This window comes from Aphelocoma coerulescens, chromosome 5 (genome assembly GCF_041296385.1).
Source record: "Aphelocoma coerulescens isolate FSJ_1873_10779 chromosome 5, UR_Acoe_1.0, whole genome shotgun sequence".
Classification (NCBI taxonomy): Eukaryota; Metazoa; Chordata; class Aves; order Passeriformes; family Corvidae; genus Aphelocoma; species Aphelocoma coerulescens.
Genome location: NC_091019.1, coordinates 14,412,259 through 14,433,306, shown reverse-complemented (window position 1 = coordinate 14,433,306; position 21,048 = coordinate 14,412,259). Strand labels below are relative to the sequence as shown.

Below are 21,048 nucleotides of genomic sequence, written 5' to 3'. Positions count from 1 at the left end.
CTCATAAAACAAAGCTGAGTAAAAGAGAATTGTACATCAGAGTTGTGGTTAAAAACTATTTCTACTACATTGCACATAACAGATTGGATATGTAACTTTCAGAAAATTCTGTTTTATAAATCAGATTTAAGGTCATTCAGCTACACATACAGGTTTTTATGATGCATTCAGATCTCTCCTTCTTTGAACAGTTCCAGAATTTCAGATAAATTATGTATAAAGTCAGAGAAAGGCAGTCTTCCATCTGGGGTAGCTACTTGCTAAGTCCAAGCTAAGTAGGTTTGAGACAAACTGGTTTTAAACCAGCATTTTACATGGCTGTTGTGACAAAGGCAGTTAGCAGATGCCAGCAAAGAATTCGCCAGCTGGCTGGAAAGAAATTTTTCCAAATATCCACATGATGACTTACAATTCCAAACACACCAAAGAGTCCCATTTTGCTTGTAAACCTTTCTTGTGCAACAAAATATTACAGTATATTCTATTTATAAACTCATGGAAAACTTTTATGTTGTTTCAGACTCCAATTATTAGGACTGTACAGGTATTTTCCCAGTTTATTTTTAAAGCAGTGACTGAACAGTCACATCCTTTTGCAATTTCTATGGTTCTCACTTCCATTTCTGGTTTTAAACAAACCGGTTTATATTTGCACACTCTGTGTATTTTATTTTATAATAACATACTACAGGACAATTATATTCACAGGTGTCCTCTCAGAAAAGAGAATGTCACTTGGCTGAAAACTCCCAAGGAACTGGATTCCACACCTAGAACTCTCAGTTCTAATGTCAGTACAAATCATTCAAAAACATTTTGCATTTCATACAAGCCTAGTAGTATCTTATATGTACATATTCCAACTACTCAAGATGAAGTTTATGAAAAACTTGGTCTAATCAAAATTTCTCCTCCTAGTTCTCATCTCACATCCCACTTTCTCCAAATGGCCTTGAACAATCTCCAAAACATAGGAAATTTGTTGCTTTTATTTAGAGTAGGAGCCAGACTTCTAGATTTACAAATTCCTCTTTAATTCAATACTGAGAAAGACCAAATCATCTGTACCAAGAGTTCTCAACTGCTCTAATTCAATTACAGAACTGAATACTCATATGCCCAATTAATTTCTACAGGCTTTTTGAAAAGCAGTGGACAAGAAATATGATGCTTTTTGATTTGTTGACTTTATAAAACTGAGATATGATTTGCTCTGTATCATTTCAATCATTCAGTGGAGCAATTTTCTCCATTTCCGAATTATTATAATTTGCTATATTATTTTGTTTAAAAAAGGAATAATTCTTCCTTTATAGTGAAGAGTATTTGATAAGTATTTGATATGCAATTCAACTGCATTTCACATTTGGCACAAACCTCCCCTCTGACTTTTGGAGATAACTTCATTTAACTTTGAGGTTTTTTTCTGTTGGAATATCAGTAAGTAAATCCATGTGTGCCAAGCATATCACTAACTGAATTGACAGAAGATCAGAAAAGCAGACACTAATATTGCTTGGGTGCCACTAATGGGTGCTTTATAGATTGAAATATTTCATTTGATCCATTAGTTGTTTTGTTGTTATCAATATCACAGGCAGTTGTATGAATCTATTTACAAAATGAATTCAAACTCCATTAGCTTTTAAGGCACTACTCAAATGAAAGCAGTCTCTTACAACAGCTGAAACAATTACAAGTGAATATGAGAGACCATTTTGATGAATATGCATTCCAGCAGTAATCATCTCCCAGACAAGATTTGTCTGTTCCTAAAAATAATTGTTAATAATACAGATGTATATTTAGGCGTTTTTTACTGTTTTGTTCCATTCCTCTGTAAAAGTTGACATTTAAAGCTTTATTACATTTCCTCTTGTTAAAATAGACTGACTGCAAAAGAGAAAATACCATGTGCACTGAAATAATCATGAGTTTACTACTGTCACCAAAAGAGTAGTCTCTAAAGTAAGACCCTTAAAGCAAGTTGAAGACATAATAGAAATACACATTTAAAAAATAATAATATAAATAAATGTGATCAATTGTAACTTGGTAAAAAGAAGTGGATAACTTTTTCTTGTATAGCAAGATTAAAATAAATACATTTTTACACAGTGCAAAATTTACCTGAGCGAACCAGGGCTTGCTACACAACACAAGTGAACTAACACCCAGGTGGCTTCAGAAAGTACTGACATTTTACAATGAGAATCCCAACATTTAAAATAACTCTGGAGACACTTGCACTACTTTCAGTGTGTGGCGTGTAAAAGCATAACCTACCTACAAACAGGACTGGCAGACAGGCTTCCTCATGGGGCAGACAAGGTGCTGACTGGCAGTGTAGGTGCCAATGGAAGAGTACAACAACATCTGTGTTGAAAATAAGCTATTTCACTGTCAGCTCAATGTTACTGCCATTCTCCAAGGATACATGTGAATTGTTCATTATGAGAGTAGAGATGGGACAGGAAACTAGACCCACTATTCAAATGTATGCTCTTAAATAACTGACCATAATAATTGGTTCTGCAAAATGCCAGAGGACTTGAAGTATTCTCTTGTTAATTTATTACCATTACCCTATTCTTACAAGCCACCCTGCTCTTATTACAGATCTTGCAATAGTATTTTCTTAATGCTTCAATTACTACAGATGCATTTACTAAGCTATGATCTCATTTTGCTTTTGAAGTTTTCCAATTTGTTACAAAAGGAAGGCTTACTTAAATACTCATGGTTGCTATAACAAGTGCCCTGTGTCCTACACCCTTAGGGGTTTGCACTTCAGTGCTCACAGAAGCCCTTTCTTGGCTAAGGCATTTTTAAGGTGTCCTTTCTGTGTGAATTCTCTGGCTATGCTAACACGTGAGCTCACACTGCAACGTTCTCTCTCTTTGCTCGGGGCGCCCGGTGCTGCCCGTTTGTGTGTAAGAAAGCTGAGGAACACAGTTATCTTCCAGACCGTTATTTTTGCACTGCGGTTGGCACAAAGTCAGCACGAGAGGGAACTCTTGCCAGGCTCTTGCATCCCACAGAAGAGATTAAATCAAGTGCTGAGGCAAGACTCATGGGCCAAGCTGAGAAGAGAAAACCAAGAGGCCGTGGGATACCTGAATCCAGCAGGCAGGGCACAACTATGATTTGATGTACATCAAGCTTAAACTTCAGGAATACTGCCATGATAGCAGGCAAGTTTGAACAAGTTCAGGCAGGTGGCTGGGAAAAAGGAAGGAAGCAGCACTAACAGATTAGGAATCGAGGGGTGTAGTGAGTGGCCAGCAGCAACAGGTGTGCTTTACTCACATATCAAATGGGCAGGGCAGCTGTGAGTCAGAGGTACAGACACTTACAGTATGTGGTTTTCTGGGTGGCAGATATTTTGTCAGGGTGTTGCCAGCAGCAGCTGATGAAGATATTCACAATTACTGTGAGAAAAGCACGTACACACAGCATAAGTCTTTTTTCCAAGCTGAGAAACAATGCCTATTTTTGTAGTATTAATATTGTTTTAAAATATTTTTTTATTATGGTTGGCTCATTTTTGAATGCTTTGAATTGCTACATGCCTCATACAACAGCTGTGGCCATAATTCTTAGCCTTTTTCATGAGCAAATGAGGGTGACTGTGCTGACAGTTGTCTAAGAGTCAAAATATCCGGTCTTCTTTGCGACTCGGATTTAGGATGGACAACTCCTTTATTTTCACTCCATTTCTTCACTAGCTGTGTGAAGTAAAGGAATTTCTGAAGCCAAAATCCCCTGAGATTTATGCATGGAGCATTTCTATGCCTACCATACTGGGGAGACACAGGACTACCTGATCCCTGATGTTTTGGGACATCTATCTTTAACTGCTTTTTACACCAACTACCTTCACTCACGTGCATTCCCAGTGCTTCCCTCCATTGTAAAGATACTTTTACATCTAAATGTCTTCAGGTTAGACTCCGAGTATTGTAACCGAAACTTACCAAAAACGTCCCTAGAACTTTCAGCTTCAGGGCCCAGAATCTCTCAGAATTAGGTCAAATTATTTTACACGTTAATATCCTCATTCCTGCTGAGTCACGCTGGGTTCGAGCCTCACTTATTTGCCTTGGCCTATTTAGCCGGAAAATTTCTCGGGGGTTTGTTTATTTTTTTAATACAGACGAGCACCTGGACCGCGTTGCTACACTGAAGGGCAGACGCTGTTGAAAACTCTTTTGAGAGGGACACATTGCCAGCACACTTACCGGCTGTCATTCTGCACTGGCCTCATGACTTTGTGGTTTCGAACCGAAGTTTGCTACGTTAAAGCGCTTTTCGAGGAGTTTTGAACGACGCGCTCGTGGGAGGCGGCAGCGCTGAGGCGAATCAAGGCGGGCTGGGTTCCCTCCCTCTCTTTCTTCCTTCCCTCCCTCCCTGCCGCGCCGGCCGGGGGCCATGTGACAGCGCGACTTCTGCCTTCAAGCCGCCGACGGGGAAGGGGAAAGGGAAGGGGCCACACTTTCCTCGCTGCTCCGGCTGCCGCTGAGACCGCGGTCCGGCGGGGGAGGCGCTGCCCGTCCCCCGTCACAGGTGCACCGGGCGCCCGCAGCGCCGCGACCCCGGAGCGACAGCGCCGGCCCTCACAGAGGTACGGACAGAGCGCCCCGCTCGCCCCCCGCGCCGGGGCGGGGCCCGGCCGGGGCAGGACAGGCCAGCGCAGCCCCCCCGCCCCGCGGGCTGCGCCCGCCGCGGAGGCGCCCCGGCCGCGATGCAGCCGCCCCGGGGCTAGCCGGGCGGTCCGGCGGGGCCGGGGGCGCGGCGAGCGGGCTCCTCCGCCCGCGGGCCATAAAGGGCCGGGCAGGGGCGGCGCGGCACTGCGGTACCGGGCGGCCGGCGGGTGGATGCGGCAGCAGGGAGCGGCGGCAGCTGGCGGGAGCGGCTCCTCCCCCCCCCGCCGCCTCCTCCGCCGGCGGCTCCCGGCAGCGTCTCTCCGGCCGGTGGCGGCCCGGCCCTGCCCCAGCATGGCTCTCCCCGGGGCGCTCGGTAAGTGCCGCGCCGGGCTGGCCCGGGGCGCTGGCGGTGACCTTGGGCCGGAGCCGTGCGGGGCTCCTGCGGCGGCAGTGCCCGCGGGCCCGGCCCCACCTGCTCGCCGCGCTGGGATGCGGCGCTGCCGGCTGGGCATCTGCGGGGCTCGGAGGCGACTCTGGTTTTCATAGCATGTGCTCGCTATAGATTCAAGACCATTAAATGCCTGATCGGTAATTGCTTCTTAAGTAATTTTTTTTTTTTTTTTTTTTAAGGTAGCATGTTTCAAGAGATATAGCTTTCTTTTCTTTTGCAAAGGTGCAGACCTAAAGAGCAACCAAAGCAGCCTTTCTTTGAGATTGAGATATTTAGGAAGAGAGCACTTACTGGGTAGCATTCATATCCTTCCCCATCCCATCAAAATGTCTAGTTGTTGCTCACCTTGGGCAAAGGGCAGCACTTCAATAGAAGGATACTGGATACAAGAGTCTCTTCCAGTTCAGGATGGCACAGCTTGCTCGAGTATTGCATGAGGTGCCTCATGACTGTTTTAGGTTTATTAGGCTCATTTCAGTGCCATGAGCTAGCTGTGATGTGGGTGTACCTACGTTTCAAAGTGTTCTGTGCCTTATTGTCTCACGCTTGAGTGAAGAACACGAGCTTGGGTTCTGTAAGAAAGAAAACAACTTTGGTGTCAGTATAGGATTATACTTACATCTATACTTTCTGTCTCTTTACTATCTTATTGTAAGGATATAAAATATAGCATGGTTTCTCATGCTGTGTGTTTCTTACTGCATTTCTGTTTCTGATCACAATTCTCTGGGAAAAAGTTAATTTAAACTAGGAAAATGCTCAGCCAATGATAAAGATACAACTAATTGATATTTTTTTAATGCTAGTGCTGAGAATATTTTAATTGCTGATTTAGCAGCAGAAAAACCATTATTGTTTCACATTGTACTAGTATTGTTAGCACTCTTACTGTAGTTGAGTAAGGATAAAGGGAGGTTTTGCCTGGCTGAAGTGGCTCAAAAGGCCCTTGCTGCTTGCAGCTGTACATGTGGCAGGCACTGCTGCTGACAGCTGTGTTCTTCGAGGTCAGGGGACAGACTTCCATGATTTCCTTGGGGGTTGAAATTGAGAAACCAAACCTAAGTTTGGATGCTAAGACATGGTAGTGCATTGTCACTGAATTACTCAGCTAAACATATATGTATTTTTAAACTTCTTCTGTAGTTATACTTGATTTTTTTGAAGAATTAATACTAATTGCAAAACAGATACTTTCTTGGCAGAAAACAGCACAGTCAAATCCACAGTTCTTTAAAACCAGAGAGTTTTTCTACTGGGATGTGAATGGGTTCTTATAAAATAAGAATGCAAAGTAATGTAGGGGAACACTAAATTGCCATGTTATGGTCCAATTTAACTCTTGTCACCTTTTCATACTATATTTGCTTTTAGAATAAAACCAAAAATGTTCTCAAAGCAACTGTGAAAACAGGCAGACGTTAATTAGAGTCTTTTAGGCTGGAAACAACAGGATCACATATCAAAAGGATCACGTATCAACATGTGAAACCTGCAGCATTCCTACAGCAAAATTGTAATGGGGGCCCTGATAAGTTATGGCTGAAGTGATAAAAAACTGCCGTGCTCCATGCTGACTTCCAGGATATGTCGTTATTTAAATTAATACTATATCACAAAATATGTTTGCATTTTTCTAACCAAAAAGGATTCTGAAATGCCAGTTTTGGACCCAGACTTCACATTCTGGCAGTGCTTGGATCCATTTGCTGTGACATGTTCGCAGCTATTTTTAACTTATGTAATAAGAATTTAATCTTATTTGTTACAAACTCCATCATACTGAAGGCATTCAGAAAGCTTTATAGTACACAACAAATAATGCTGGTCAGTAGCTTATCAGCACTGTGTTTTTTCCCTCTGGAATGCTTCCAGTTATGCTAAAATGCACATTGTGAATTGTATGGAAATGGAATAAAAGTAAAGCCAGGAAAATACAGAAGAAACAATATAGATAGCATTTTAGTAGTGATGCTAGAACAAAACAGAAATATTTAGTGATGAAAGGCTAGCTACCTAAAAATGTAAAACGTAAAACATATTCTTTTTGAAAAGTAATATTTAAATGCCATGTAGAAATGTAAGTCCATGACCTATCTGCTTCCCACATGCATTCAGAAGTCTGATATGAACTACTGAAAACAATTAGAAGAGTCACTGAGTTAACTATACTGTCTTTGCTCCTGTTGTACAACCATTTCACTTCACAGAAGTTCTGTGACTTTCTGATTTGTGGAAGGGATGGGGTAAGGTGGAAATGTACAAATGTACTTCTTTTTTAACTTGCCTGTTGGTTTGAAGTCACTGAGCGAGGAAGAAGGCAAGCAACTGAGTGAATGTGATTTCCATGCTCAGTGCAAGGACCCACAGCTGAGTATCCATTGTATCACAAATAACTGTCTGTCTGACTATGCAAGTGGAATCTCCTGGTAAATCTCTACATAAGTTGCTTAGGAATTTTTGTGGGTATACCAAGAGGTTCCCGATGCACAAATTAGCATGGCTCCAAAAGTAGAGCTGCTCTGTGGTTCTTGTGTACTGCATGCTAGTTTAAATCCTGCAGAGCTGTTCTACTTTCTTCTGCTTTTGCTCCAAGCTCTGAATTTTGATAGGCATTCCATGGAAAAACCCCCAGTCTCTTGCATATCTTCACTCTTCCTGTAGCTCTAACTTTATCAACTGTGCTCCTTATCAGGCGAGATGCCCCGGCAGTTTCCCAAGCTGAACATTTCGGAGGTTGATGAGCACGTGCGGCTCCTGGCAGAGAAGGTGTTTGCCAAAGTTCTGCGAGAAGAAGACAGCAAAGATGCATTGTCACTCTTCACCGTGCCTGAAGACTGCCCTATTGGGCAGAAGGAGGCCAAGGAGAGGGAGCTGCAGAAGGAGCTGGCAGAACAGCAGTCTGTGGAAACAGCTAAAAGGTTTGTTCTCTAGTTGCTTTCTTAGTGGAAAATAGTTTTTGAAATGAGTTTGAGTTACAACTGAAATGCCTGGCAAATTACTACTTCAGGAGAAAAGTCAGCAGCAGGTACCAGGGCCACCTATGTGGTGTCCTTCTGTCCTGTGCAGGAGGTATGGGGATGGGCCCCAGGGAGCTTGGATTGGTGAGGTCATCTCAGCTGTGTTCCCAGCAATAGCACAGATATTGCTTATGCAAGTTTAATAAACAGCATAGCTGGGTAGAAATGAACACAACCCTAAGACTCTTTAATGTAAGAAGAGTCAGAAAAATAAACACTCCCCCTCTTTTTCTAGTTTCATTAAGAGAAACAGAAAATTTTAACACAGAGAAAAATGACAGTGGCATGATCCTTTTTTTAGTCTCTGCAAAAATAGATGAAAGCAAAGAATTTATATTTAAGATCAAGGGGTAAGGTGAAAAGTGGTATTGGCATAATGAGGTTATTTGTAGGTTTCCTTTACTCACAGAGATAAAATCTAACCACTGTCAGCCATAAAAGTGCACGTTAAAAAAAAAAAAATTGCATTCTACCTTTGGTTTACCCAGGGCTTTAATGAAGCCAAATTTGCTTTGGTTTGTGATTTTTTTTTCTTTCCCTGTAAGAGAGGCAGACTTCCCTGATGTCAGGCTGTTCCAGTGTCTTGCCTTCACAGGACTGCTGGGCTGTTTCTGGAGTCACATGAACTCAGCAGCAGCCTGACACCAAATGGGTTGGACGTGTACAGACTCTTCAAAAAGCAGGCAGACAAGAAGGCCTTTGAAAGTGATAGCTAAACACACGTACCTGGTTAGCTGCAGAGAGGCAGTTGGGCAACACTTGGAATCATGTTTCTGGAACAGAAGGGAGAAGAGTCAATTTAGTTAAATTAAGGTATGACTCACTGATGATACAAGCTGAGACTTTGTGTTTGGAATTGTGCAAGTGGGTTTCCCAGTTGGCATGTTCATAGATATAAACAGGCACAGAAGGGAAAACCAGATGTTTGCAGTCAAACAAATGTTTGGTATATATTTCCTCCTAAACTAGTGTGTTTCACATTTAATTTGGAAAATTGGTCTCACAGAAATAAACTCAATCTCAGGTTTTGTACAGGGAGAGGTATTACAGGTATGTTGTTTACATGTGGGAACAGAACAAGTGTTCATCCCTGTCCTGCAGGGTACTTCAGTGACAGTGACACAGGTACAACTTGTGCTGTTTCCAGTTGCAGTTGATCCAATGCTGCCTTTCAAAACTGATGCTGATTTCCAAGGTGGCTACAAATACTTGAGAGGAGGGAATTTGAGTGTTAATTGTACTAGCGCTGCATGTTCCTCATCTTAAGAATACCACAGAAGTAATATGCAGCTTCCAGAAAATGTTCCAGTGTTCCTTTTTCTTTGTTAGTGATTCTTACCAACATTTCAAGGTTTTGGTATCTAACTTACAAAATTAGGGACTATTTCCACTGTGCAAAAGAAATTGATATCACAGGTAGTTTATAACATAGGATTTGTATAGTAGATGAATATTTAAAATACATTTAAGCACATTTAAACAGAGTAAGGAAAATTAATTCCATCTTTAGAGAGATTCCAAAATTCCGCTTGAGGTATTACAATTACTTCCCTGAGAAAGACAGCATTCTTTCTTAGCTGGCTTATCTGAGGTGCACATCTATCACAGCATTGAGGAGAAAAGGCAGCATTTTTAAATTTGTGTGTTCCTCCTGTGGGGAGGAACAGACTCCTTATCAAAGCCATGCTGTGATATCACTCTGGTAACCAACATCAGCCTTCTGCTCAAGTCATCAAACACTGCCTAAGGAATAACTAGGTGCTCCTCCTTTTCATTACAAGTTGAACTGAATGGTGGTGTGTGAAATTTTGTTGCCTAGTCTTGTCTGACAACTAGATGAGTTTTAAGTCTTGAAAGTTTTGGGAAGAATGAGAAGCGTGTGTAGCAGCATAACTTACAGCAATTTCCGTATGTAACAGTTGCTTGTTTCTGTCTGATCCTTCACAAATTCTGATGCTGTCTGTCTCTAAAAATCAACCCTTACTAAAGTGAGCACAGTGATCACCTCTTCCTTCTACACAGTGACTTCCTGAAACTGAATTTGTAAGAAGCGAAACAAAAACCTTAGGGCATCTTAGAGTGATTGTAAATAAATTATGGCATATTGGACTCACGTGGAGGGTACATGCAATTGTGTGTAGTGTAGACCATGTGAAATGTCAATAGAGAAAAGCTAAAAGCACAGGTACTTTCTGACCAACATTTTTTCTCTGGTATGAGAGATTTCATTTGTAAAATTTCCTAGGGGGTGACTTCTTTGCTGTAATCAGTTTTCCAGTGTATTTAGTGTTTTATACCATGGCTTATTTTATGTTTTATACCATGAATTCATAGGAAGAAAAGTTTCAAGATGATTAGATCCCAGTCTTTGTCATTACAAATTCCACCTCAGGAATGGAAAGCACCACCGGCCAATCCCGTCCTGTCTCCTGCAACGCCAGTTCTTCCAAGTGCTTTTGTGCCAGTCCAAGTGCCATATGATGTACCAGAATTCCAGAGAGTTTCAATTAGTGGGGACTACTGTGCAGGGGTAAGAAACCATTGTTTTCCCACTTTCTGTATCTAGAGGGTGTAAAAAAGGTCCCATATAAGTACATGAAGTGTAAAATGACAATATGATGGTTCTCTGCAACAAACTCTAAATCGCTTTGTGAACACAGGGATTTGTAAAACAGTTAAAAGTCAAGGCCATGCTGTTTTATACTCTTTATAATAGTAAATTGGATAAAAACATAATCAGATGTTCAATAAATAGGTAATACATGGTAGGATAAAAACATTCGTGTGTGTTTCGTTTGTATAATGTATTGGGGTTCTGCTTCTGCCACTGGCTTCTTGACTCCTTGGACAAGATCCTTATGGTCAAGCCCCATACATTTATATTTCTGGAAATTCAGTCTCCTTGTTACTGGTGTGGATTTGGTTTGTTGCTAGAACTGCTATTTTTGCCAGTATTTATCCAGGTTTTCCTTCCAGGTTACAGTTGATGACTATGAACAAGCTGCCAAGAGCCTGGTGAAAGCTCTTCTCATTCGAGAGAAGTACTCACGTCTTGCCTACCATCGCTTCCCGAGAACAACCTCTCAGTACCTGTGCAGCATGCGGGATCAAAAATGGAAGGTTGAAGATGAAGTGCATCCAGGTGAATATCCTTTTTAAAATACTCAATTACATTCTAAAAAATTTAAACACTATTTTAAAATACAGAATTAAACCCATGCACTACTGTAGTAAAGGGAAGTTGTATTTTTGTGATGATCTCTTCTGACTGTCTTTGTAATTTATTCTGTTATTGAGTGGAGAATCACTGATGGACCTAAGTTATAAATCTTGTGTCTAATCTGGCACTTTGAAGCTGTCAAAACCTAAAAACCAAGACTAGACTCATTGATTACTTTATTTCCTAAGCAAATGGGATGTTAAGTAGCATTCTTGTGCTCCCCCAGGAAAAAGCTGTATGGCTATGGTTTAAAGTGAAAATTCATTCCTCCTCATCTTGGCATATGGAACTAAAAGGGATGATGAGCTCATCTACATCATAAATTGAAGCATGATATAGACATGCCAGTTAGCACGCCCTGAGTCAGGAATTTCACAGGCAGGCTACGCTTGCCAGGTCAAGACTGGAAGCTGTAGAGTCATATTTGCTGGGCATTCTGCCTGGGTAAATAAACTGTGATCTCTCAACAAGGCTTATTAGGGTGAACATATTCCCCCACTATGTATGTCACAAATTATTTTTGTCACTTAGGTGGGTTGTGTCTTGAAAGCTTTGCTTGTGCATTAAACTGTTTGCACTGCTCATTTCTGGATTAGGCTGTGAGGAGCAACCTTCGGTCTGTACTGATGGGCCATTGTAGATGTGTCCATGTTGTTGACAACTTATTTTCAGCCTTGAAGTGACATTTTAAATTACCCTCTCTCTCGCTCAGTGGTTGAAAGAGGGTGACTAAATGTGTTTTCAAGTGTTTGTTTTCCAGGAAGAGTGTAAAGAGGACAGCATACTGAATATTCAAGACAGGGAATATATTTTGGAACAGCTGCCAGGGCATTATTTCCAAGCTATTATTAGCTTAATAGCATTTCTACAGTTATGATTTTAAACTTGCGACACAAAAAATGAAGTCTTGTTACACAGTGTCTTAATTAGCACAAGTTTGAGCTAGATAGTTATGACTATTAGAGATAATGTTGGTATCAGTTGATTCACTCTAGGTGAATAAAAGGACTGGTTAATTACTTTTCTGTCGTGGCTTACCTGAACAGGTAAAAGAAGAAATCTCTGATAAGACTGAGCCAAACGAATGTAGTTCAGTTGACATAAATGCAGTCAGGACTTATTTTGCACTGGTTGCATTAGTAAGATCTTGTAAAAGAAGGGATGAATGTTCACAACAGGAGTGACAATGTTTGAGTGTTCACATAAGCTAAATCTCCTAGAAGTATGTGTCATTACCTGATTCTTAGGGAAAAACTGTGTTACTTTGTAAAGGCTTTACACAACTGTACTGAACAAATCCCAGCTGTGCTTCTGGTGCTTTATGATTTTGTTCATGATCAGAAGGCCAAGGGATAAACTGGAGTTGTGTTGTACTATCTTTGCCTTCATGCTCCTTGCTTCTATTCAAAAGCAGTTAAACATAAACAAATGTTTTATTAAAATAATGTCAAACAAAACCCTCACCACAGAGAATCAAACACAAACAAACCAAGCCCTACAAACTAAAAAAACTCCAATCAAAACACAGCAAAACCAACTGGCTCTTCCAAACCAACTTCCAAAATTGCTACAGTGAGTCAGAAGGTGAAAAGAAAATAACGAAGGTGGGTATGAAGTCAACAATTATTTTACTGTTAAAAAATCTCAGCTGTACTTCAACCATTTAAATACTTCTGCAAACTCATTTTCAAACTTGTTCCATCACACGTTAATAAAGAATAGTATTAAATATGTATGCATTGGTTCAGAGAACTCTATTAACATACAGCCTTTGAATTAAGGTAGGCACGTAGTTTAGAGGAGGGCTGCAGCTAAAGCCTGTCAGAATAAGGCTTTGTTGGAACAGCAGATCTTTTACAGTAACTGAATGTGATTTTAATGAAAGTACTGAGACCTGTTAGAAATTGAACTTTACAGAAGCAGAACTTCCTTTTTGTAATTATTTTGCCTTTTGTGTAAGTTATTTCTTCTAACTGTAATGCAAATTTGTTTTCAGATTTCCATTCACCCCCAGAAGAAAATGAAGATCCTTATAATCTTGATGATGCTCCAGACAATTTGGATTATGTTATCAAGCTAAAAGGTGGCATTCCCTTTGTTTATGATAACAAAGAGATGATGGAGCTCAATGAGCCTCGGAGTTTGCCATATCCTGACCTGCAGACCTACACCCTTGACCTGAGCCACGTTCTTGCTCTCATTGCAGATGGCCCAACGTATGTTCCTCCTTTGTTATTCTGTGCCCCTTCAGGCTGCTGTTTACCTGTAGCTTAGTACTTCTCACTTCTGGGATATTTAATTCCTCAGCATACCTGTTCTACAGTAATGTTTTGTTTTGCCTTTCTCAAGCATTAATGCATCATGAGAAATCTTAAAAGGAAAAAATACAATGCCACCTATGGCTACCTTTCATTTCTTTGGTTTCTTTGCATCAACCATGGCAAAATAAGGAGTTAACACAAAAAATCGAGGAATTGGCCAACTGTTACTGTTCAAATCAAATCTAACCCAAACTTCTTGAAGCATGGGAACTGAAACTTGAATGTCACCTTTTTTTTTAAAGTTTTCTTTTGGCCTATGCTGAACTAGAGGTTTTTGAACAGTTGTCTGAAATTCCTTCATGTCTGTTCTCTGTTGCATGAACAAAAACCCTGCATATGCAGAGCATACAGATCAGATCAGCAACATAAATATTCAGTCTGATTTGTTCCAGATGTGAATTAATTGCACATATGCTGCAAAACTGACCCATGCATGCACAATCAAAATGTCTGAAATTTCCCAGAACCACCAAATTCCTTGGAAGTCTCTAAAAACTAGAAATGTAACAACTGATACAGTCACTGACACTCATGACAATGCAATGTCCTTGCCTAGTGCATGATGAAAGCATGTGCATCCAGTTTTTAAGTTTACTTCCCTAGCTGAGGATTGGAAACAGCGCCATCTCTCACGGCCTCAGCACCAGGAAAGGAAAAGAATCCACTCTATGATGGAACTAAGCAGGAACCCAGACTGTTCTTCTGAGCTATTTGCCCTGTGTGCCAGCACTGCATTGCTGGTGCTCCTGCCTGGGAGAGATCATCGCTGACAGTGTGCCCAGTTAGCCCCACCTGGTGCATTCTTTCCCCTGTGAGTCTGTCTCACACCTGTGTCAGTCTGTCTGCCTTGTGCAGTGACAGTGGCAGAGCCTGTGGCAAAACAAGCCTGGCCCATTCCCTAAGCCCTTTCTCAGGAGCAAACCCCTGTGCTTCTGCCAGCATTATCAGCTCCAAATCAGTGCCAGCTCTAGCAGGCTTTGGTTACAGTCAGCAGTGCGTGAATGCATTCCAGTTACAGTGCATTATATTCCAAGAGATGGGTAATGAGAAGATAAAAGGACAAGGAGGAAAACTTGAAACTAGTCACGTGAAAGCCCCTTTTGCAGCTTTAATTTAAACCTTAGAATTCATAGTTGTACCAGGAAGCCCTAAGAAAGCAGGGCCTTGGTAGGACACGTTAGAACACTCAGCACCTCGGTGAATGTAGGTCAGTCCCCTGCTCCTTTCACTAATTCAGAGTAAGCTTTTGCAGGCTCTTCTGCACTCTCTGATAAATATGCACAACCCAAAAAAAAAAGGTCTTTTCCACAGTCCTGTTGCAGAAAGTCCTTAGGGTATTGTTTCCCTGTTTGCAGCAAGTGCTTTCCTGTCATTTATGCCCATCACATGTGGGGCTGCTCAGAGATCAAGAGCCACTGTTCTTTAATCTTTGCTGTTGAAAACTGCTGTTGAAAACTGATGAAATCTCACCCGTACTTGTCAGGCTTTTGGTCTTTCAGATAATAGTATGACCCAACAGAGACTTCCTGCAGTGGGCAAACAGGTCTTGATCAGTATTGGGTACTGTGAGACTGGGTTTGAAATAGACTTCCAAAACCATAATGGGATTTGTGTCCTAATGAGGAGAGATTGGCAACAATAAAGCAGGAAAAAGAAGGTTATTACATTAACAGTGCTACTAAAACATTGTAGAGTCAATAAGAATTGACAGATGGTGAAGAGAAAAACCATGTCATTGGTTAAAAATAGAAGGAGAAACATGACAGAAGATGAAAGTGAAGATTGAGCTCTGAAGTAGGCAAGCAGGAACAAAAAAGCATTATTTTCTAAAGAGGGCACAAGAAATTATTTTGGAAAAAAGTATTTCTACACAATATATGTGTTCTCAGGGCATGAAAAATGAAAGCATATTGGATCTTTTCTTGGCTTCTCACATTTAACTGAAAAAGCAAATAAATTTGGAGGATATTTAAAAAAAATTCTTAATGAGTAAGGCTGGATGACAAGTTGTTTCTGTTACATATGAGAATGTTGTTCTGTTGGAGGTACCCTTTTAGAGAAGTCACAGTTGACATCACATTTGATTATAGGTTTCATGCTTTGGTCATTATTACTAAAAGGACTGCAGCTTATGCACAGGTACACTGATGACAAGTTGAAGGACATAACATGGTTGTGTAGAGTTCTGTTTGAGATTTCACTAATAATATTGATCTGAAATTGGCTTACATATTGTTAACCAGTAGGATAAAGAGAATGGGTTTGTCTTGGACCTCATAAAACCTCCCAACTTTGTTTTTACTGTGACAACTTTGATGTTCTTTTTGAATTTGAAATACAACTAGTTTTAAGTTACAGTTCATTTTTGTGTGTTCTTTTACAGAAAAACATATTGTCATCGGAGGCTTAACTTTTTGGAATCTAAATTTAGCTTACATGAGATGTTAAATGAAATGTCAGAATTTAAAGAACTAAAGAGTAATCCCCATCGAGACTTTTATAATGTGAGAAAGGTAAGTGTGAGAAGGATTAAAGGCATGACACTGTTTTTAGTAGGAGTTCCAGCAATTTTGTTTTTCTTATGGGAGGTGTAGATGATATGCATGAAGTAGTGTGTGCCTACCACTCAACTGAATTAAGTTATTTTAAGAATGTTGGCATTTTTCTACATGGGAGCTCTCCAGGAAAATTAACTTGAATGTGCGTGGGTTAAGTGGATTATGCTAAACTAATTTGTTTACTTATTCAGAATCAAAGGGGCTTAATTGTGTGTAGATTGCTTTAAAGGAGTGAAACAGAGTTAATCAAATGAAGCTCACGTGGATTATGAATAAAAATATCCATATGGAGGTTTAATTAATTTTAATGAACTCAAAGACATTCAAGGGCATTTTTCTGCTTTCACGTAGGTAAGTCCTACTAGATTGTAGTAGGAACAGCTGTATAGATTTTAGATGATACTTGCACTTCATACTGAAAATATATGTTTAAATACGTGTCAAAAGACCTCCCACAGAAACTAAACTGAGGGTTCATGCTGCCATCAGTATCTGATAAAAAAAGTCTGTGATCTATTAAGTAAAAAGATTATCTGAATTGCAGTCTTGGCTCCCTCTGAAATACACTGGGCTATAATTAAGAGGACAGGTAAGGGAATCAAGGAGCTGATTTAATTTCCTGACATACTCACACCCAAGGGAGCTGTGTTCTCTTCAAAGCATGAAAGCAACAGTGTTAGGCTGCTTCATTTGCTTCCCTTTTCTAAAGTGGAGAGGAAGTTACCAGAGGTACTGCTTTATTTTGATAGGTGAGATTTCCTCACAATTGTTGCTGGTGTTTTTAACCACCTCAGGTACATTTTGCATTGTTTCCCTATGCAACTGTAAGAGGTAATCCTTATTTTGTAACTTCAGGGTTTACTAATCCTTCTCGTTACCTTTTGGTGAGCACTAGTTCATCAAAAAGTCCTCTTGGCTTTTCCCTGCAATGCCCAGTGTGTTTGCTGGCTACTGAATGTTTGCTACTGTTGTGGTAATAAACTGTCCAAAATAAGTGTTTGGCTGTCGCAGTGTCCATCATGAGGATCGAAGCAGATGAGTTGTCAGGTAAATTCTAATGGATTTCACCCTTCCAACTGTTAAATGTATGGATGGGAGGATCTGTCAGCTAATTCACTCAAATGGCAGAGACTCAGCTCCCAACCTGACAGTTTTCTTGCATAACCCTGGAAAGATATTTGCTACGTGCCACATTCAGAAAAAACACTTCAGTAGCTGACAGAGACTTGAATAATAAAACACATGGTGACTGAGACATGCAGAGGTGTGGATCGGGTGACTACCACCATCAGTTTGATTACTGAGAAGTTGTAATTAACAGGATTGTACTTGTTAAGTTTAGCTTTTGATCTAAAAGCAAATGCTCAATGTCTCTGGCCATATCTTAATTATGTTTTAATTACCTGCTGTTGAATAAGCCACTCTGCAAAAGGATTCATGTTGTTCAAAAGCCAAAAATGTGCATTGCTTCCCCTCTGGCAACAAGCACATTCCGGAGAGCAGGAGCTCTTCTCTGCCAGAGACCATTCCTACTGCCAGATACTGCTTGAAACAATTCTTGCTGCACAGAGTTAATTTTGCTTAAAGTACTTTAATGAAGCAGGCCCACAAGTAGTATTTTCTGAAGCACTCTGGAGAGTAAACTGCACTGTAGATACAGTTCCTGTAAGCCCCCAAATAATCTTGCTTTCTCAGTCTTGCTAACCCAAGTAATGTTTGGAACTGTAACTTCCCTGAAGCGCTTCCTCCCTAAGAAAACACTGAAACATTTGAAGCAACACTTCTCAGCCTGTGTTTTCAGGATGTCTCCCTGTTAAGGCAGTCCTAGGAAATGCTTACTGCTCACAAGGAAAGCAAGGAACAGGATTCACCTTCCCAAAGGGCTGTTGGTGCAGTTGTGTATCACATCCCTCAGACACAAGTGTGGAGGTCGTGGTACAATGTGCTTATATGAAAGAGCCAAAGTAACGGATGGAAAATGCCAAAATTAGAACAGATATGAATGTAGTGGCAAGGTCAGTCAGTGAACGTATATTGCTGCATTTAGAAAGGTACACTAGAAAGCTGGCCAGGATTAATTGCTGGCATGACGACCAAACATTACTGGTTTTCCCCTGTCTGCTGCCCCCTTCCCCACTTTTTTCCATATTTAATATGAGTTATCCTCCAATGAGCTCATCTATTTCTTAAAACCCAAGAAAAGGCTTATCTTAAATAAGGGATGTGCATTTTTATATCTTGTATATTGAACTTAACCGGAATGCAGCCCAAGATATATTTTGCACTGATCAAGCTGGACCTGGAAAATTGCCCTTTACTAAGGACACAGGTATTTCTCTGGACAGACAAGAATCCACAGGTGGTAAGACAGCATGGCTGGCTCCCCTTGGCTCTCCACAGGAGGTGAACAAATGTCTGTGTAGGAAAAGACTAATGTTAGAGGAAATTCTTGACCCTGCCATCAGCAGGGTTCCTCACATCCTCCAGCTGATGCACAGCAAAGTGCAGGCAACACACATTCCCCACACAACACTGCCTGCATGAAGGATGAAATTAAGGAACAAGAGTTTAGCTCTATGGCACACAAACTGAGAACTGAGTTTTAACCTTTGTGTACCAGGGTGTCCTGTCCTGTATGTGAGGTTTGTTTGAGGAGGGCTTCCCATAGACCTCTGTGCCCAACAACCTCAGATAATTCAGAGCAGACAGTTTTGGGTTTTTTTCTAAGGTGAAGGCAAGAGGTTTTTTTTACCCAACATATAGTTGCTACCTTTGTAATGTATATCCATGTACTGCTGTGGCAGATGTCCTTCACTGCAAATAGCTTTGATACAGTTTCTAAAGAGGAAAAAATCACAGCCTAAGCCTCTTTGGGTATTCTTTCTTCCTGTAGCCACTATTTCAGTGTGTCAGCAAACCAGACCTGAGGGTATGTCCTAGCAGTGACTTTTACACATCACATTCCCCTGCCTGCAGGCTCACTAGCCCAGGCACCCAGCCTTGTGTGGGAAACTGTGCATGGAATAATGCAGTTTCTGCATTCACAGCCCTGCTGAATGCTCTCCTGCAATAGCTGGCTGCTGCTGTGACATCCACTGGATTAGGGCGTTGCAACTGATTTCTTTTTTAATTATTGGTTAGACGAAAAGGAAGTAAATTCTATCTGATTTTTAAGACCACAGAGTTGAAATACCACTGGTTGCACTTGTAAGAAGGGAAGTTAGAGTGGGTTTAAATGCTACTAAATTCTATAGATCTCACAAAATACTGAATGCAATTAGCAGATGTCTGCTTTTTAAACATTTGATTACAAGCCTTGTGAGGGAGCGGTGAACCCATGCTTTAACCTCTCTGAGCTTTGATTCATTCTAAGTTTGTTTTGTTTTGTTTTTAATGTTTCATTTATTTCCCCCAGTAGCTACTTACTGACTTTGTAATGGAATTGTTTCATCATATAAACCAAAATGACAGTGAATGGGAAGACTTATGGGTTAGCATGAGATCCAAAGGGAAAGCCCCTTCAGCATGACATGGAATGGTGCCTTGCCACTGTTAAACTGGCAGCAAAGCTGGCTGTTGAGCTTTCAAAGCACTGTGAGTGCTGCTTCTCCCCTCCTGCCTTGCAGAGATGCTGAGGCAAATTCTTGTCTCTATCCTCAGTCTTGCAAGTGAGCACAAAATATAATCAGGTGTAAAGGCATCAATCATTATAATGCAAAATTTCTGTAGAGACCATAAAGAAAGCTTTTCTTCTCTCCTTTCCTTTAGTAGTTAAAAGAACAGAAAAAGACATTTGTTTCTCTTCACAGCAGTGTATTTCTGTGTTTGTGTGAATTCAAGCCTCTGGGATTGGATTCTGCAGCCAAACAAGAAGCTGGATACACAGGGATCCTCATCTCATCTCCCCTGGTTTCTGGGTTGCTCTGCATGGCATAAATATGAATTAGACAAGCTCCCAAGGAGCTCTGCACAGCTATAGGGACTATTTCTGCTGCCAGGAGCATTCCTGCACTACCCTAGGACAGAGCATTTTGTGCTTCTGCCTCATGCCTGTTAAAGAACTGCAAGGAGAAAATCAATCACATTGTATTAAGCTTTGCATCCTATCAGAAAAGCTGATGCAGTATGAATGTACTGACGAGCAGGGAATCTAGCAGTGGGATGAGGAATGATTTCCCTTCAATTCAGCATTGAAGTAAAGCCTGCAGAGGATTCAGTGTCAAGTTCATGCAGCCCAGAGCTCTTGGGTTAGAAGTATTTACAAGTTAAAGTGTATGTGTTTAGAAAATATGGTAGTTCACAGCTGTGGATGCTCCTAATCCATGCCCTGGGAAAGTTCTGTGTTATTAAAAGGGCTGGCCTTGGCATTTCTTTTTTGCTTATGTATCACTTATCACTCTGAATCTAGCTCATATGCCTAATTTGGTGCAACACTGTCTCTGATATGCACAGATAAGCGTCCATAAAATAGATCTGAGATGGATGTTTTGTGGATATCTGAGCAACAGTGGAAGGAAAGAGAAGGAATGCAGGAAGATAAGAGAGGAGGCAGAGTGGTTGAGGGAAGCTGGTGCTGGTTAGATGTGGAGGACAATGGCAACTCCTTCAAGCTGTAAATTGTACACAGATGTAACCACCTTGCCTGAGAAGGACAAGATTTCACCCCAAAGCCTGCAGAGAGAAGCACAGGGTGGTCAGGTCAGTGAAGAAGGGAATGGAATAGTCTGAACTGAGAATGTGCAGAGAAAGAAAGCTTAGGTTTGTTACATGGAGAATTGCTGAGTGAAGGGAATTCTACATCCTTTAAGTGCAAGAAAGCTGATGTCCACCATCGC

General features: G+C 40.9%; 1 protein-coding gene across 3 annotated transcripts in view; it reads left to right on the top strand.

The window, feature by feature from the left end:
• Nucleotides 1-4,499: 4,499 nt before the first annotated feature.
• The window catches only part of AMPD3 (adenosine monophosphate deaminase 3), a 33,521-nt gene continuing 16,972 nt past the window's right edge, over nt 4,500-21,048 (top strand). For 2 of the 3 annotated variants that reach the window (XM_069016745.1, XM_069016748.1), the window contains exons 1-6: nt 4,792-5,019; nt 7,790-8,015; nt 10,449-10,644; nt 11,091-11,256; nt 13,331-13,550; nt 16,039-16,168. In XM_069016745.1, the coding sequence (XP_068872846.1) occupies nt 4,878-5,019; nt 7,790-8,015; nt 10,449-10,644; nt 11,091-11,256; nt 13,331-13,550; nt 16,039-16,168 (1,080 nt within the window). In that variant the 5' untranslated portion in view covers nt 4,792-4,877. Of the gene's footprint in view, nt 4,625-4,791; nt 5,020-7,789; nt 8,016-10,448; nt 10,645-11,090; nt 11,257-13,330; nt 13,551-16,038; nt 16,169-21,048 lie in introns of those variants that run through there. The other variant, XM_069016747.1, reaches the window with a different exon arrangement.